The 18,864-nt window shown below is 40.8% G+C and overlaps 2 protein-coding genes across 5 annotated transcripts; both read right to left on the reverse strand.

Annotated features, from left to right (window-relative positions):
• Positions 1–89: 89 nt before the first annotated feature.
• On the reverse strand, positions 90–13,541 carry coq8ab (coenzyme Q8A, genome duplicate b). Of its 2 annotated transcripts, none has more exons than XM_023839318.2 (15): positions 13,177–13,541; positions 11,014–11,170; positions 10,239–10,595; positions 9,991–10,057; positions 8,207–8,281; positions 7,424–7,546; positions 5,792–5,877; positions 5,101–5,241; positions 4,818–4,899; positions 4,042–4,135; positions 3,172–3,313; positions 2,730–2,837; positions 2,574–2,639; positions 2,124–2,210; positions 90–1,480 (listed from the first exon to the last, which is right to left on the reverse strand). In XM_023839318.2, the coding sequence occupies exons 2-15, from the start codon at positions 11,161–11,163 to the stop codon at positions 1,187–1,189; spliced, it is 1,872 nt and encodes a 623-aa protein (XP_023695086.2). In that variant the 5' UTR covers positions 11,164–11,170; positions 13,177–13,541; the 3' UTR covers positions 90–1,186. The 2 variants fall into 2 exon arrangements, with proteins under 2 accessions (XP_023695086.2, XP_023695085.2); XM_023839317.2 differs by having other exon boundaries at positions 10,239–10,604; positions 13,177–13,538.
• Positions 13,542–14,226: 685 nt separating this feature from the next.
• Positions 14,227–18,645, reverse strand: LOC111857984 (putative deoxyribonuclease TATDN3). Of its 3 annotated transcripts, none has more exons than XM_023839321.2 (10): positions 18,420–18,645; positions 18,238–18,270; positions 18,079–18,152; positions 17,882–17,966; positions 17,027–17,089; positions 16,792–16,901; positions 16,102–16,157; positions 15,911–16,023; positions 15,591–15,668; positions 14,227–14,917 (listed from the first exon to the last, which is right to left on the reverse strand). In XM_023839321.2, the coding sequence occupies exons 1-10, from the start codon at positions 18,471–18,473 to the stop codon at positions 14,774–14,776; spliced, it is 810 nt and encodes a 269-aa protein (XP_023695089.1). In that variant the 5' UTR covers positions 18,474–18,645; the 3' UTR covers positions 14,227–14,773. The 3 variants fall into 3 exon arrangements, with proteins under 3 accessions (XP_023695089.1, XP_023695088.1, XP_023695090.1); XM_023839320.2 differs by having other exon boundaries at positions 15,591–15,671; XM_023839322.2 differs by lacking the exon at positions 17,027–17,089 and having other exon boundaries at positions 15,591–15,671.
• Between the last annotated feature and the right edge of the window lie 219 nt (positions 18,646–18,864).

Genomic DNA, 18,864 nt, shown 5'->3' on the forward strand with positions numbered 1-18,864 from the left:
AACTCATTCGAAATAGTTTCTAATTATATTAATACAGCTATAAATACATAGCCTTTAACAAACAAAATCAAATAAGCTCGAGGCAGAAAACAAGTTAAAATATTTTTATTATTGCTAGATTTATAACCTTATGATTAATGTAGAGATAAAGATAACAATTCACACAAGATGAATGACAATTACACAATCATTGCTTGTGACATTATAAAGCCAAAGACTAAAACCCCCCCAAGACCAGTGACAAAACCATTTATTATTGTTTTTAAAATACAGTGCCTCTTTCACGCAAAAGTACAGGGAAACATGGCAAATATAATAAAACATTTGTTACTGAGATTTTCTTTAAAAAAAATACATATTATTCCCTTTGTGTCTGGTATCAGCATTAGCACATAATTACCACAAACACAACTAAACTAAACATGGCAATGTTGAAGGTAACAACTCACTTTATTTAACAAGAGAACCAAATTTTTATATAATTTTATTTTTTCCACTCTTTGCCTAAGGACACTTCTGTTTGGTTTTTTCTATATATCTTTCAGCATATAGAACGTGTCCCAATAAGCATTTCAAAAATAATTGTGTTTTGACTTCTCTGCTTAGAGATCTATAAATAAAATAAACCTTTATGATAACACATCTATCTGAAAAATACTTGCATCTACAAGGTCATACTCATGTTTCCATGGAAAGTACAAAAAAAAAAAAATAGCAATTCAAGCAAAACGTCTGGAAGTCAGAAATGACCAGAATACTCAGAATTCACAGCTGGTTTATGGCTACCACCTTCGTTTATGTCTCCTGAATGTGTGTTTGCTTTGAGCCGATCAGAGCAGGCCTCCCTCGCCATCTCGCTAGAGGAAGCGCACTAGCCGTTAGGCCTTCTGATTACTTTCCGTCATCGCTGTCATGTGACTCCGACTTGACACTGCATAAACTGCACAAACGTAACTGTGTGATAACATTATGGAGTCATCACACAGATTCAGATCCTTCCTTTCCCGCTGTGGACTTGTACTCGACAGCTAAAAAGAGACCTACGCACGCAGCCTTCTCCGGGCCATCTTATACCATCTTTAGGGAGAGGAACAAAGTGTGGGAGTGAGGTGCGAGATGCAGAGTCCGGCAGCGGGTCGGTTAGCTTGAGATGCCCAGATCCTCAGCGTCACGGTGCCATGTGACGTCACTGGCCGAGCTCCCGCTGCCGCTCGTCCCAGTACTTGCTGTAGGCCTCCTGGAACATGCCATTGCAGCGTAGCTGGGCTTTGAGCCGCGAGCAGATGAGGAAGGAACCGCCCATCTTGCGGTGGAGGGAGTAGGTTTCCTCGGGGGGCGGGGTCAGCCGCTGCCTCAGCATGACGGGGATCAGGTTGTGGATGCGCTCCGTGGTGCTCTGGGCGCCGAAGTCGAAGGGCTCGTCGGAGGCGAAGGCCTCGCCCAGGATCATCACGGCGTCCACGTGGGCGTTCTCCATGGCCTACGAGGAAGGCACCTGCGCTCATAGCTATCTCAGAGGGGGTGGGGCTTTACAGCACTCCTCTAGCTCTTTCCGGAAGCTGGCAAGGCGATAACCTGCGAGGCTTAAGCTCTCATCTAAATCGTCTTTTTCCACATTTAACTCTATATTTTACAGGAGCAGTATGGCATAATTACCAAGGGAACAGGTTCTACAACAGGGTCTCTCCTGGAACCTGAACCAATCGCCTTCTGGTTGCGAGCCTATATCTATAACCACTCTGTTACTCCATATTTAACCTCGCTTGACCACTATGGACCGTAACCTGTATGGTTCCAAACGTGAGAAGAAATTAAATGTAAAAAGGGCCGAACAAGGCAGAGACAGAAATGGCCGCCTTTTTAATTTGGGTCTTTAAGATGAAATAGAAACCAGAGGTAATATTGGGCATAATATTTTCCTTCTTGGCCTGCCTACACATGCAGGGTCGCCTGGAAGTGTATTCTGGGAAAAAGTGTGTAAGGAGGGCTAACCCTAACCCTATTGACACAGAATTTGGTTCAAAGGTGATGGCAGTGAGATCAATAGTCTTTCAAACAAATGAGTAAAACATGGAATGAAATAGTTACATCCGCTGCCCAATGACCTGCCTCCAGTCGCTTACCTTCGTCTCATAGCCTGTGAGAAACTTCATTTCTATCGACTTTTGAAGCACTCTGTCCCGGTTCCTTTCCGCAGCTGCCTTGATGATCTGATGGAAACACACACGCATGCAAGATCTCTAACTTTTATGTGAATGTTCAAAATAAACCCGTCAACCTCGTGACCCATCAGGATTTATGAGATAAGAAATTTGCCAAATCAGCTACTTAAATGCATACAAATGCTACAAATGCATCACTTAATGGCTGATACCAATGGAATGAAAATACACGAGGAAGAGAAATTTACTTTAATCCCATGAATAAAGGGTTTTTATAGAATATACTATTTTATTTTCAATGCAGTGTAATTTTTCTAGTAAACATACTAACAAATTAAATTAAATAATTGAGTGTAACGATAATTTGCATAATCCTACTATGTACAAAATACATATATCAAATTGCTTTACCTCAATATAGACATCTGTGAAACTCCTATCAAACCCTCTGGTGGCACCAAAGTCTAACAGGGCAACCTGATGCATAAAGAACAGAATGCATATGATGAATTTCAGCAAACACGATGTCATCAGTGCTGACAGAAAGGCGGGACCGGGCACACTTACCCTGTGTGTCTGCGGGTCATAGAAGAAGTTGGACCAGTTGGGATCAGTCTGCATGTACCTGAATTCAAACAGTTCCCTTAGGCAGAGGATGAGGATGTTCTCACAGATCTGCAGGGAGGCAGAGAAAGGCAGTTTATGGTTCCTTTGCAAGAGCTTACAGAAGCCCGAATGATAAGGAGAAATTAAATATGTAAATCCTGTGAATACAGTAAGGGGCAAAACGATGGAAACCAACCAACATACAACTGAAAAATTTCTGTTAAAAAGTTAGATCACTAATCTGCAGTATGAAAACCGATGTGCAAAGAACCTCATGTCTTACAGTAACCCTAAGACAGAGCAGAACAGCGAAAACAATTGTAATCGCTGTGCAATGAGCCTTTAACTGAAAGGAGCCAAAGGAATAACAGTACTGGAGTTCAGTCACAGTTAGAGATCTTACCTCGTTCTTAAGCTCCTGGGAGAGGTCGTCAGCCTTGTCCAGTGGAAAGCCGGGCACCAGCACTGTGGTGAAGACGTGTTGGCCGCAGAGCTCATCCACCACATCAGGGACGTAGAGGAACGGGTGGCCCACCAGCAGCCCTCTGGGGATGTCCCAGAATGCAATGCTGCCGGTTAGGTCTGGTGCCTTATGTTAGCCGAAGTCAACCCAAAGACTAGCTAAAGCTACAAGGGACAAGCTACTTTTTTGTAGTAAATAAAAACACGTGTCTGATGTGCATCTCATTGTGAGCTATATGACATGCTGGGAATTACAACCCCCCCCCCCAAAAAAAAACGATGGTTTAGTCCAGGGTGACTGCCCTCTAGAGGCTGCGGATCAGATTCATTTAAAGGGCAGTGAAAAAAATATGTTTTTGGGAGGGGGGGCGGTGAGTGGTATCTATCCATCTAGGTGGTCCTGCTTTTGGGGATATGGACTGTAGAAATGGTTGGGCTTCTCGCCAATATAATCTAAGTGTTTAAAGCACTAAATAAATACACACCAATCATATCGCTGGGCAGAAGACACAGTCGAGGTGCTCGTATCTTCGGTGCGGTGACACGATTAGTGTGTGGAAACAGTTCCTACATTAAACTGCTCACTGCACAGTCTGTGGATTATCTCGTGTAACCGGGTCATAATTTCTGGTAAGAGATGCCGCTGTTGAATTTTAATAATGCATTTTTTTGGCGCTTTATACACCAGAGAAAGATGCCATTCACTCCCGTTATATTCGAGAGAAGCCCGACATTTCTACGGACGATATCTCCAAAACTAGGCATTCCGGTGCGATGCCCCTTCAGAGGAAACTTGCTTTTCCAGACTCACTTGAACTTCTTGGCACATTCGGCCTCCCTGACATAATCGCATTCCAGCGCCAATTCCCGGCTCATGACCTCAATCAGGTGCTCAGGAAACAGCCCTGCGGCGGGACAAACAAGGCGCCATGATCCCACAAAACATACAGAGCATTCTCAACACGACGGCAGACATTATTTGCATAAAACTGATTTGTGTGACATGGGGAGGTTATTGAGGTTTTGGGGGAGGGGCGAGCCCAGGGGGGAGCCTGTATACTGTATCATATTTCACATTCTCTGACTATTTATACATGTACATACTCTTGTGTGTGTGTGTGCGTGTGTTTTTATTATATATATATATATATATATATATATATATATATATATATATATATAAACCACCTTATCTCTCTATGTTTGGCACCAACCACCAAAGCAAATTCTTTGTATGTGTGAACGTACTTGGCAATAAATTGTATTCTGATTCTGACATTATGTGTTTGCTTTGTAAGGGATGGGCAGCGAAAGGCAGCAATGGTCAGCCTACTGACGGTTCCCATTTCGCTCACTTTTGGCATTTTAGCAGTGTTTCATGGATGTGCTCAATGTTCAACTTTATTTTTCAGGAGTTATAAAATGTTATGAGCATTGACCAGAGGGAGATACGAGCATTCCCAGTCGAGCTTACGTTTATGACGTCATAGTCCAAAGGTACTCGTATCTGATTAGTGAAATGGTGAGATATACATAAACTTGAGACACAGGACTCTGATCTCAGTGATGAGAGTAAGGGTACCTGACCTTCAGGTAAAGCATTACTCATACTCAGGACGGTCATCAGGTTATCCACATCACTGTTGATACTCTGTGCCACACCAGGGTACTGCAAATCATGAGAAAAGCAGTCAGTCCCAGTCTACTCTACAGCCTAAAATCTACTCTGCTGTCTACTGTAGAGTTCAGTGTAGTCTGAACTCGAGTCTAGAATTTACAGTCTATACGCTACAGTCTACCAATTAGCATTTGATTTTTAAACCCGCTCTGAGACCAAAGGTGAACTATGCGAAACATGTATGGTTCCCACCTGGATCTTCATGGCCACCTCTCGACCATCCTTCATCCTGGCCAGGTGCACCTGACCAATGGAGGCGGCAGCGAAGGGCTTCTCCTCAAAGAACTCGAGCCTGTCCCTCCAGTTGGGCCCCAAGTCACCGTTGATAGTTTTCTTTAAGAGGGAGAAGTTAGAGTAGAGCAGACTGGTTCATGGGAGTGAAGCATCCTTCAAGTGGTCTTCTTTATGAGGGAAGATGATAAAATGCACGTAAACCCTGACAGTGCCTTGCTGCTGGAGCTAAAAATAATGACTAGTGTTTATTTGACTTCATTCTTGAACATCTGGAAAAAATTAAGAGACCACAGCACAATATTTTGTTTCACTCATTTCTCAGCTTATGGGTGTGTGTCTGTGAATGATATATATGAATGATTTAAAAATGCAGATTTTTTAAAAATAAATAGAGTGATCTCTTAATTTTTTACCAGAGCAGTATATTATTGCAGTTTTATTCTAATAATTAATATGCAATAGAATGCTCTAGATAATGAAGCAAAAGTTTATAAAATTATCCATGAAAATAAAAAAATGCATATTAAGGTAGCATCCTTGAGTTATGATTTTGCGAGGTGTCGAAACAAAGTGAAAGCGAAAGCACAGATGGACAGATACTCGTGAGAAACAAAAGGAAGGCCGACGTGGGAGGAGCGAAAGACGATACCATCATCTGCTTCATGGGCATGAAGTCCGCACTCTGTCGCACCCGTTCAAAAATCTTAGCAAGCTGGGGATTGATGAAAGCATCATCTACAGAAAAAAGGCAAAGGAGAACAGATGTGACGATTCGTTTTTTTGGTACCATGATTAATGGGATTTCAAAACACATGCAGATTTGTCAGTATTCTGGTGGTACACAATTCAATGTACTGAAAGGCAATTTTTTTTTTTTACATGATTTACGCCTTTTCAGGTTCCTGAAATGTCGAAACAATACAGGAACAATACAGACTGACAAGCTAAAAACTAAATAAAATTAGCAACTATGCCATATAAAGTCAATTTACGCCACTGATCATTCCCCTCCCAGTAGCCGAACTTCATCTGACATTAAGTTATTATTAAGTTTTTAAATCTATTTCACAGTGCTAATATTTTTCTTTGTTGGTCTTTCAAGGTAAATTTTGACAGATATGCACCAGTGTATTAAATAAACAGCAAATACACATAGCAGGCCAGCAAAAATAGATAATAAAATAAAAATTTTAAAAGAGGCTCTCAGCTTCTTTAAAGATACAAGGTGGTGTTTTTCTTTGCCACATTAATTGTTTACAAGAGCACGTTTAAGAACACTTTTCCACACAATGCGGCACGACGGCTTGGCGACTGAATTTAGCCTCGCAGGTCAAATGGCAGGCGCCTTATTTTGGGAGCTGGCACCTCCAAAGCTGTCCCTGGTCTGTAAGGAATGGAGGTTGTTGCCTGTCAATCATGTCGGCAGGACAATGACTGCGCGGTTTAGCTACCCAGAGCCATGAGTGCAAGCATTTCTGATGGTGCAGGGGGAAAAAAAAAAAAACCAAAACATTAGTCGCCGGGTATGAGAGCAAATCGTAACAGCAGAGGTAAGTAAATGACGCCCTTGTGCGTTCGTAGCTGGAAGCGCTTCAGGTGTGACACATGGCCGCTTTAGTAAAGCCTACTTGTCCACCGGGAACCAAACTGACCCAGAATGAAAATGAGCAGAACGACTGCTCGATTTTTCACACGCTGACGTATAGGTAGCAGGAATAACCCAGAAAGAGACTGTGACAGTCAAGGGCAACGGCTGAGGGGGGGGGGGGGGCCGTCTGGGGTGGGGGAAAACAAGGTGACTGAAACATTGCAGCGAGTCGTTAGCTGCAGGGGAGTGACGAGGACTGAGAAGCGATTAGGGTCGGAACGATTAGGATTCTGTATTATACAGGATGATGGCAGCAAGGCTGGGAGTCATATACATCTTTATATATATATATATATATATATATATATATATATATATATATATATATATATATATATATATATTATATATATATAAAAAAAAGGTCACATGGGCCTATTTTTATGAGTTCAGATTGAGCTGCTGCTGGTGGTTTAACAACAAGAGGGCAGGACCAGAGGATCTGCACTCAGAAATTATTCATTTGAGCCACTCAGACATTCCAACTTCCCAAATAATTTGCAGTTTGCATCCTCCAGCAAACATTTAAGAAGAAAAAAAAAATGCATGTACTGGAACGACCAAAAAAAAAATGTATGAACGAAGGGGCACCGTGTGATGATGAAAGCAGGGCTGAGAAATGGCGGCTCTCACCTTGGATGCTGAGCATCTGGCCCAGCTTGAGGGCCGCACCGCGCACCTTGCACAGCGTCCGCACGATCCGCTCCACATTGGCCTCCGACAGGAAGGGGCTGTCCAGCACGGCTTTTTTCCTTCCTGGGACAGAAGCAGGAATCCCTTGAGAAGGATCTGGCTGCAGAACACTGGGTGACCACTAGGAGGACTGGCACTGTGGGGCCGGAAATCACATGACCTCGACATCTCGCCTGGACAGGAAGCTACTGAAGAGAACTCAGCAACTGCCATTTGCAATTTGTTTCCAAATTATGAAGAGGGATATTTCTTATAGCTACATAAAGGTGACAATTTCACACCGAAATAGCAAATTTAAAATAGACAACTAACGTCCATTGCTGTAGATTTCAATGAGATTATTAACGTCTGTTCCCAAAGTTGCGCTAATATATAATAAATATATATTTTAATAAGTGACAAAGTTCCTGATGTTACATGAATATCATATCCAGCGTTACTGAGGTCATGTGATTTCAAGGTACCGCCTCCATTCCTGATAGTCTTGAAACCATTTGTTGAAAATGTCAGTTATTTTTCAATGAAGCATTGATATTAAGCTTCTTTTAACTATATAAAAAAGCTAAATATAATGTTAAGAGTTAAGTTTTTTTAGGTTGAAAATAATCTCCAGATTTAAATAACTACTTAACTATTTTAAAATACCTGAAACAGACAAACAAAATGTACTTCACTTTGGCTACAAAAACGTCATTATACATATCAGAAAAAAGAAAAACGTACCAGTTCTGTCCTCTACTTTAAGACTCTGTTTTGCTACTTCAGCAAGAGCCCCAATGCCAAGTCCCACTGCCAAACCTGTGGGATTGAAAAAATCCAGTTTGAATACCAACTGCACAAAGATCACAAATAAATTCAGAATAAAAAATTACTCCGCCTCCGAAACTGTGACAATATTATATCATGCAAATATTTAAATGCACAAATGTTTAATGCCTGTCAAAAATTTTCGGAATAAAAACAAAAATTTTATTTAAAAGAATTTACTCCAGCAAAAAGAGCATGATTACCTCTTTCGGCACTGTATCGAAGAGGCTGCCAGCCAAACAAATTCAGGGATTAGATACTAAGCATGAACTATAGGCAGCATGGAAGCGAAAATGCAGGAGCCCCCCCGGGCGGCCACAAGGATGAGGGGGGGGGGGACTTAGAAAGTCCGGCAGGGGATTGGAGAGCCAGTAAGCACCTCATGGGGAGAGTGAGCATCAACCAGATATGCAATCAGCTCGACTGACTCGTCCCTGTGATTTCAATAGGGCTACACAGGGGGGGGGGGGGGGGGACATGGAGTAACATGATAGCCCAGGCAAAGACCCCCAGCAGCTGACAACGGGCCACAAAAGATCACCTTCCTCATTGGCTGTTCGGGGATATTTTTGTACTCGTATGCATCATCATGTTTTGAAAAGGCAGTCGTGCGCCGCTTCTGGGGCTTCTGTGTCGCCATCAACAAAAATTATGATAGTAGTTTTGCCATTTTGGTAGGGATAAGCATTTCTTGCTGTATAAATTCAGCACTTTGCAGAACAATTTTCAAAAAGAGGGAATCTGTAGCTTTGTTTAGGGAAAATCGCTCCCTGGAGACCTCATCATCAACTGCAGGTATTACAACCCACTTACAAAAGTGAATTTTATAGTAAAACATATAGCATTATATTAAAAAGCGTACAGTGCTTACTTATGACAGATTATGAATTATTATTGAATAAGACTGCTCAGTAAAAGTTGCAGTAACTCATCTGTTTGCTATACCTCACCTCTTTTACTGTTACCCGCTTGTGGAATGTGGGGTTGAGATACTCCTCAGTCTTTCTGCATCTTGTGACTGAACAGATGGTGCCATTGTTCATTTTAAGATGCCTGCTGCAGATTTAACACCTTTCTGAACGAAATCTTTATCTGTCCCACAGCCGCCGAAAGCGGAATAGCTAATTAGCTAGTAGGAGCTTCACTCTTGTTCATACCGTCACTTTCGGTCCCTGTGTCTTATAACTGCAAACAAACAATGGAATTTGCACCGTTTTCACTCCACCTAGGTTGACATATATGTGACCAAGAAAAAATTAAAGTGGGCGGCGAAGTTTCCCTTCCCCACATGGACTTTGACTGGCACAGATTCGTTGGATACGCGAGCCAATCATTTTCAGCCGATTAATCTGACATCATCATAACATTTTTCTATTTATAGCAGTTACTGGTGCACTAAAGGTGTTACATTTTAACAGTGAATACAGCACCAGGTAAAAGCTTGGACACACCTACAGAAAATCATCTGTTAACTCCTCAAGGTTATGCAAGTGCTGTGTTTTCATGAGCAAGCAGAGAGATGGAGCGCTGTGACAGATGACCTGCCCCCCCTACAGTCACCAGAACTAAACCAAACGGAGCTGGTCTGGGATGAGTTGGATCAAAGAGTAAGAGCAAGGCTTCGCCTGGTGGCTTGTGTAGTCTTATCTTTGACCCTCAAAACATGCAACTAGCCAAGCTCACATGCAACCAAACTTTACCTCCAAAATTTGCAAGCCTCCCAATACGAGTGACGGGTACTTTCCGTTCTCGGGCTGTTTCACTCAGCTGAGGAAACAAAAAAAAACACAGAAAATAAGTGAAAGGAATAAGAATGATACGTGACACCTATTATATGATCATTTTAATGTACGTGGTGAAAAACACACTTATTAATTAAGGCATGATACAAACTTGCTTTCAGTTCAAGTAAAAACATGAAAAAAGAGAACTGGGGGAAAAATGTTACCACTTGTTTGTGCTGTTTGGAACTGCTGGCTTTGTCCTCTTCAGTTTTGTCAATTTCCTTTGCAGCAACTCCATTAACTGACGAGTGGTCTTGATGGAATGAGCGGGGCTGTCCTAAAAACTGCCTGTTTGGGTCCTTGCAGCTTCCAAACATCTTCATGATATGTTTCCTACTGACGGGGACAAACAGCCCAGGCTGCAAACTCACTGGTCTTTCACTGGGAAGAATACTGTCCCTCCATGTCACATCACGTTTTATCATGGAACCAATCTGACTGGGCTTGGCAAAGGCTTCTTTGGGTCCATGAAGACAGTGCAAACAGTTTCTCTCTGGTCCAAAATCACAGGCATGCCAGTGCTGCAGGTCCTTTCACAAACAGAATGAAGAGTTAACTGGAATGACATTACAGGTTTGAGTTAGCAGGGCTACTTAAGTACTAAACGTCTTAAGTTTTCCAGTAATTTCTATATACTAAAATACAGAAAATGTACCACTACTGCAAAATATTTGATTCAGAAGCTCTTACATAAATAGATAGGAACTGAATTATGTATGCTAGTGTTTGAATGTCAGTGCTAATGCAACAACCAAGAAACATTTGCAACATTATTCTTACTAAATCCTATAAATTTGTTAAAAGATGCTTGTGATGCTAGATTTATCCCTTCGATATAATGTGACAATTTTTTTCCCCTCATTTTTTACTGCATGGTCTGGAAGTTTCCATTTCTGGCCAACACGCAGCACCGAGCCCAGCTTTAATCAGTGATCTTACATCAGCCCGTGGCTTCTGAACAGGCACGGGTGTCCCGAGCCCAGCTGTCCCCCGGGTGTAACGGACCGCCTGTTCACAGCGCACGACGTGGGCCTGCATCTGGGTGACAGCCGAGCCGAGTCGGGCCACCTTGCTCATCAGCAGAATCATGTTCCACCTAGATGAGTTGGGGAAACCACACACACACACACACACACACACACACACACACACACAACTGATTGGTGGCTCACAAAATTCAGAAATGCATCACAGATCAGGAAAATGTTACACAGGCTTGTATGTTCTGCCATGTTAACAATATACAAACATATTAAATATATTCAATATTAAATTGCATGAACTTGTTAAAAGTCATCTGTGAATGGGATGGGGGGGGGAGTGGGTGGTCACTCTGCTTGGTGCCCCCAAGGACGTGGTGCCCCTGGCCACGTGCCCAGATGCCTGTGCGGTTAATCCGGGCCTGCACACACATCACAGTCTCCTATCAGCCAAGATCAGTTGTGACACAAAAGCCGTGAGAATATTTCCGAAATAAAAAGGGCATCTCATACAGTTGTTGATTTATAAGGGTTGTGAAATGATATGATCCAAATGAAATGACGAAAATGAAATGAAATGATTAAACTTTATTGATCCCCATGGGGAAATTGTCTTTTTGCCTTCCCCATCTTCTCCTTAGGAGACGGCAAGCTTTGCAGCGAAGGGCAGCCACTTGTAACATATGCTTTGTAAATATTTTGTGCAGCAAGTATTTCACTGTACTTGTATAAATGACAATAAAGTTTTTGAATCCTTTTGAACGCTTCACGATGACTATGGACAATGTCATGCGTCCCATTTACTCGTACCTGGATTGGATATTACTTTTCAGAGTATATGTGACTGATAATATAATGTTTTCCTCCCATAATATTGAAAACGTCCTACAGCATTTACACAGATCAGTACCGGTCCTAGGCAATGTGGCCCTAGACAAGCATAACTGGCTGACAAGTCGGCGCCCCCTCAGAGACTGCCGCCCAAGGCGACCGCCTATGTCACGTATATGCTTGACCGGCTCTGGCACAGATTATTCGCCTGGTGGCTGGGATTAACGCAGAGGAAAAACACCGGGGCTGTAAGGCATTTACCGCGGTGCCAGGAATGAGCTGGCACTTTCGGATGAAGCCGGTGACTGCTGATAAGAAAAACGCTGCACACGGAACAATGCATGCAGTCTCACAAATACGATATGAATTAGACCACGAGTCAAATAGCAGCACGGCACGGCGTGAGGGTGTATTCCTGAGAGTGTCTAATAATACGTTTATCTACTATCAACAAAATGGTGAAAGAAAGAGAGATTAAAGTTCAAGCCCAATGTTTTACCGCTGAGAAACCCCAGCATTAGTGTGTACGAAAGCCTACTAATTTAAAACCTCAAACCCAAAACGTTATCTTTGGCCGAAAAGGTCTGAAAATAAACAAAAGCTGAGTATATACTCGATCTGTATTTAAACCTTGGAAGGCAATGACTTCCATTCATACTAATAAGTGAATGCAATAAATAACTGGCAAATAAATATTATATCATTATTATATTGGTACATACTCTTTATACTACCAACCTGGAGAAATGCCTACCTAAATATTGTAGCCTACTTAAAAAAGTACAATTTTGGGCTTAAAAAATATTTCCAGATTAGGACAATTACCCAATATGAAGACAGTTGCAATTAAAGTTCCTAAACAGTAATATACTGGGTTGTTTTCGACTCCTTTTTCAAGTGAAATTCTCATTAATAAAGATCAAGTTTTCACTTTCTCATAACCGACCAGCTCATGAACCCAATCTTTCTTGGACAGCGTGCAGACTTTACAAGGATCACTTTGAAAAGCACCCAACGCGCAAAACAAGTCTGCTTCATTTCACTTGAAGTTCCCGCACAACGATCACTACATTGCATTTAAAAAAGATACATGTATACCTTACATTATTGTAGCCTATGCAAAACAGTTTTACTCTTATTACAAATATTGCGGGAAAACATTCGTGCAATTAATTCCCAGAAAATGTCTACATAAATAAAGGTAGTCCGTAAAACCGCAACATTGGAAAAAACACGTACGTGTTTTAGTAGATTTATAATACTAAATGAATTACACGACCTACACACTTACCGACAGGGCTGGTAACCGATACGCTTTGGAAAGCGCCTCGATCCTTTGGGTGTAGGTATGTCTTACACCATGAGGTCAAAGCTATTATTTACAAATTCGCGCGGTGCCACATTGCCCTGCGGCTTACGGCCCGCCTCAGCGGATCGCCGACTGGCTGCGCGCTCTCCGCCGCAGCGCCGTGACCAGCTGACTGGTGCTTAGCGGACCCCTGGCCGCTCAATCATCCATCAAGCGTGTTATAAGTACGGCCAGTAGTTAAACGGAGAAGGCATGGCTGAACCTGTGCCACCTTTAAGTAGTCTAACAACTTTTTCCGGTCTATAAAAAGTTATTTCACGTACTTCCATCCATCTTCCAAACGCTTGTCCAATGCTGGATCGAAAAGCTTAGCGTGTTTAAATGAATGTATACACAGCATATACTATATTAAGGTCCAAAATAAAAATGTTGAATCATGATTGCCAACTCTCACGCACCTGGCGTTGCACTCACGCTTTCAGAATCTCACGCACGAAATCTTATGGCAAATCTATATTATTCCATTGTAAACTTAAAATTAGAACTTGAAAATTTTCGAGTAGTCCACAAACCACATAGACTATATTTACAAGGTAATAAAACTGTTACATGCTTGCAAATATGTGTGCAGATTCTATCCAATTGAAAATCTCACTCCAGCCTGTATTGCATATTTTAGAATGTCAGACTCATTTTAGTTCCTTATAGTGTATTCTAAATAAATCGGAGAATTTTAAATCTTACAGTATATTAATGATACCCAATTTCCCTACGTAATAAATCAAAGGTGCTTGTTTATTTGTGTGAAATGATTTAAAAGTTTCCCTTGGTCGCTCACTTCACTAAAATAGTGATAGCATCTATTGTTTAAAGCTTCATTCAATTAATGGACATATCCTATATGGAGGAAACTCGCAAAACGTTTACTGGTTTTAGTTATAACGGAATTCACGGCCATTCACCACAGGTGTGAAAGCGTTTCTTACCCAAAGATTAAAGTATTGTAAAAATCAATAACTAACTTCAGCAAAGTTTAAATTTAAACAGAACGTTATGCAACGTCGTTTAATGCCCACATTTCAAAATTACGTCTCAAAACGAGTACTCTGCTATAAATTAACTACATGTAAATACAGAATTGCAAGGGGGCGCCAAACATCATATTCAGTACATATTTACCGGCACGTCAAAAGCATATCCGGTTGTGAACCAAATATGTGAGGTTTATAAAGTACAACGATTATACAGACGAACTGTAAATGGGAAACTGAAAGATGGAGAACTTGGTATCAACGCAGTGTATTCTCCCCATACAAATTCTCAAAGCAGAGCTAAGTCAATGCAATTATTCCTTTGAGAAAAGAGGGTCAATGTTTGGCTCCCACAAAATCGGGATTGTGGAATTAGGAGAAGCTTAAGTTATAATTTCACGATGTGTTTGACACCTTCAGGAAAATATCTTTTGAAGATCCTCAATTAATAACACATATTTCTTTTTTCTAATCATGAAGCAATCACTGGTGGCATGTACATTTTGTGTAACATGACATTAACGCCGCAGCTTGTGAGATCTGCCCTGTCAGGCCGTGATGAAAGGTTTCAGCCGAGGGAAGAGCTTCAGGGCATTCTGCTTCGTTATCTCCATCACTGTTTCCAGGGAGACACCTTTGACCTTGGCAACGTACTCCGCCGCTACGACGATGTTCTGGGGCTCATTCCTCACCTGTAACCCGGTGACACATGGATTGTTTTGGTTGAGCTCTACAGGTGCGTGTCAACATGAATTGCAGCCAAACTGGCCACAGTACAGACATCTATGGAGTGTAAGAAAGTCACACTGGCAAATATGTGGATGAGTGCAGAATACTGTCACCTTAACAGAGACCCAAAACTATCAGGGCTCCGCAAAGCGCCAAGGTTCTAATACAATAAAAATGCTTTTCACTTTTTACTGGGGAAGTGAAAAGATGCAGAATTGCATATTTTAATCCTTTTCCTGAAAACATAAAAGATAAATATTTTAAGCTTAATAAAGCATTCATAAAACATTAAGCTGCATTTTAAACTTTTGTAAAAACATCATTAGCATGTCATTTTGGTTACAAATGCCAAGATGTTATGCTGGTTTTGGGTTAGGTCTGTGTTTTGTCTTGCTTGCTAAAATATTCATTACAAAATGAGAAAAATATTCATATAAAATATATTCAACATACCTAAGGGTAAAGATGGCTAAACAAATCCTGGCTTTGTTTGTAAATTGGCTTACAAACAAATTTTGCCCATTTTTTACATAGCATTTCCCCCTGTTTTTACCATTTGCTGGATTTTTGCACTAGCATCAAACATTCCTGCTGATGTCGCAGTCGTGGCCAGGCTCCTGCTAATCATTAATCTACCTGCTTCTCTGGGCCGAGGGCCGGCGAATCCGTCTCAAGGCACATGTGCTCCAACGGCAGCTGCTGCACCAGCTTCTGCTTCTTAGGCAAAATACATCCGTCATCAAAACTGTGGAGAAGTCCAGCTCTGTGCAAGACCTTCTATTCAAATTACACACAAATACTGCCCAAGAAAGACATAATTTAAAACAGCTAAAATTACTGCATATTTCAAAGATTAAAGGTCCTCAAAACAGAGGAATAGCAGCCTGGAAACATATACACGTTTCAAACCAATTATAAGGTTGCTGAAAGCGATGTCTACACCGATTAATCAGTACCTGTTGACTTCTTATTATGGAAGGAGGTATAGAAAAAAAGTAGCCAGCTTTTACACCCTCCATTGCCACTGAGGGCTTTCCATCAAAGGCATGGAGCAGAGCCTTCTGAACTCCTGCAAAACAAAGTAACGGCGTATGAGGTCACACCACGAGTCGAACATTCAATGTTTCGGCCTGCTCTGCACCAATACCTTGCTCCTTCAAAAGATGAATAGTAGGCCTGCCCGCTGATCTTGAATGAACATTCCTAGATATATAGAAAGGAAACATTTTAGGTTTTTAAATGTATCAGTTAATAAAACAGTATATAAACGTCTATGAATATGAATAGATCTGAAATGATGAATGAATGAAATGTTCCTTTATTTGCCATTTCAGCAAGTACAAGTACAGGTACAATGGAACACCTTTGTTTTGCATAGGCCGTCTTGTTCTGCTTTGATTAGAAACCTAAGAAGCAACCCAATCATGTAACACCCCTTTTCTTTTGATTTTGGAAAAAAACAGTATGAATATATACGTGTGTGTGTTTATATATATATATAATATATATATATATATATATATATATATATGAAAATTTCTTTCTGCGGCAGCATAGGGCCCAAGGCAGGGGTATATCCTGGCTGGGGATGAGTGTCCATTATATTCACATACATGCTCACACTCACACTACGGGCAATTCAGAAGTGCCAGTGCCAGTTCACCTAACTGTATGCCTTTGGACTGTAGGAGAAAACTGGAGTCCCTGAATGAATGATTTACTGCACTACTGGGATAATAAGGAAAACTGCACAGTGGGGAATAATAAACCTGCATACATTAGATTAATCTAAAGTCTGCTTTCTTATTGTGCTATATTTCATGTTTTATAGACTTACAGTGGAAGGTCGAGTTGTTTTGCAATCTCGGCTTGTCGAATTAACACCCGTCGCTGTTCTTCCTTTCCAGTTTCACTGTTAACGATTCGAGGAGTGAAATCGAGACCAACCTGTCCATAAACACAATATAACAACGTTAACGGGGTGCTAATATTAATTCTGTGGAAACCCAATGATGTGAAGCTCAACAGAGTCAGATGAGTAAGTGCAGTTAGTGTAATGAGGGGAACGTTACCTCTCCTATTGCTAAAAGCTGGTCTTTATATTTCTCTATCAGAGGCAAGGCAGCATCTAAATCCTGTAACAACATAATAATAATCAGACTTCCTTCTATCTTAGCTTATCATCCTCAAAATGTACATCTGAATATGTGATGGAATAAAGTAAATTAAACTTTGCTGCTGCTTAAATGCAATGCACACACTTTATTATTTTTATTTCTATTACTCTGTTAAGCATTGTCTATTTCTATTACTATCCCATGTTTAGAGATTTAGAGAACATTTAACATGGAATTTCAAGTCAATTTACTCTTGTAGGTAGTATACTTAATATATACCTATTAGATTAGATTGATTAGATTAGTTTAGATTCAGACAACAAAATGCACTCTGGCATCTAATCTTAAAGTGAGAAACGGTGCGACGTGCTAGAAACAACTATACAATATATACATCCGTGATCAACAGAAAAAACTACATTGGCTTATATACAGCATCTGTGATGGCAATAAGGATTGTTCTGTATAGTCTATCTATCTATCTATCTATCTATACCCACAGTACATTTCAGTAACTATGAAGGTGAGGGGAGTATGCAGTCCATAGTTATGGGTGTGACTAAGTGAAGATTAATGGTGGTGTGACAGGTTAGCTGGGAGACAGCAGTGAAGAAGTAGTACAGTAGTTTCTCAGCCTGCTGGTGTGGGAGTGTAGGCATCTATACCAAAACCCAGGAAATTAAATAGTACAAGGGTACTTCAGTTTTATATTTTCATCTTTAAGGCCTTCCCTGACTGAATTATATTTATAAAGTCCCAGACTAGAACATAGTGATAACAGAGAAAATAAACACCTCCTGCACAATATACCTGAAATGTCACGCCCCTCTGCTCTTCTGGATGTATACCCTGAACTGGATGGATGCCAAGGCATGGAAACACAAACCCTGGAAACCTGGTACAGTAACACATGCAGTACATAGCGTACATATTAAAAGACAGCAGTGCCAACTGGAGTACTTGGCACACATTTAAATACAGTAACTGTCTTTGTCTGGGCAGGCTACCTTTTAGAGAGCTGTATGATCTTCTCAAACTCCCCCGCGTGTTCTGCAACGGCCACAAGCGCTATGAGCCCATTCTGTGAGACAGGGCATCGTTAATTACTAAAAAATTGTCACTTTATATACGAGCATAAAATAACGTGGACTCGTCAAGAAAGGTACCTTTTTGGAATTATCAACGACATCTTCTATGTCCTAAAAAGAAAATTTCTAGATTATTAATTTGTATATCGCTAAACGATAAATCCAGTTTGTATACGTAAAGTTATATTACACTGCCTTCATTGTGGCAAAATTAAGTAAGGGATAAAAGCAAAAATAGACAAAACGTATATATGTCTTACGCTATCAAACTCTTCAGCAGAGATATGACAATGACAGTCAATAAAGCCTTTCATGTGGCCGGCAGCTGAACAATTATATATGTCTTACTAAAATCTAAAGCATTTCTTCGGCATAAATGAAAATTGTGCAACACAAATAATTTAGCTCACTATCTCGAAAGAATTCTGTTACAGCTTCGAGTCACTGCTACATTATTATCGAAACTAGTTCGGCTTCTAACACTTCCGGTTCCGGTTCAAAGGTCACATTAAAAACCTCGTATCACGTTGAACTATTGAAGTGTCTGATCATGGGTTTCCTCGTGAGAAAATTCATGTGTTGAAACGACAAGCATATTTTCCTAGATATTAAAGTACACACAGTCTTGGTACAGTATGTGCTATATCGGTTTAATACGTAGTGTAGTGATAACTGCATCAATACTTACTTTTATTGAGTAAGAAT

The sequence above is a fragment of the Paramormyrops kingsleyae genome, chromosome 14 (assembly GCF_048594095.1).
Source record: "Paramormyrops kingsleyae isolate MSU_618 chromosome 14, PKINGS_0.4, whole genome shotgun sequence".
Lineage (NCBI taxonomy): Eukaryota > Metazoa > Chordata > Actinopteri > Osteoglossiformes > Mormyridae > Paramormyrops > Paramormyrops kingsleyae.

Bases quoted from the DNA above. Each gene is read 5' to 3' on its own strand.
- coq8ab (XM_023839317.2), bottom strand. From the start codon at position 11,163: ATGATTCTGCTGATGAGCAAGGTGGCCCGACTCGGCTCGGCTGTCACC. The intron at 5,878-7,423 runs GTGAGAGCCGCC...TTTTTTCTGTAG, and splicing joins CCAGATGCTCAGCATCCAAG to ATGATGCTTTCATCAATCCC. The intron at 4,900-5,100 runs GTGGGAACCATA...CATGATTTGCAG, and splicing joins AGGTGGCCATGAAGATCCAG to TACCCTGGTGTGGCACAGAG.
- LOC111857984 (XM_023839320.2), bottom strand. From the start codon at position 18,473: ATGAAAGGCTTTATTGACTGTCATTGTCATATCTCTGCTGAAGAGTTT. The intron at 16,024-16,101 runs GTATTGGTGCAG...TTTGTTTTGCAG, and splicing joins TCATCTTTTGAAGGAGCAAG to GAGTTCAGAAGGCTCTGCTC. The intron at 15,672-15,910 runs GTACTGATTAAT...ATTTTGCCTAAG, and splicing joins CCATAATAAGAAGTCAACAG to AAGCAGAAGCTGGTGCAGCA.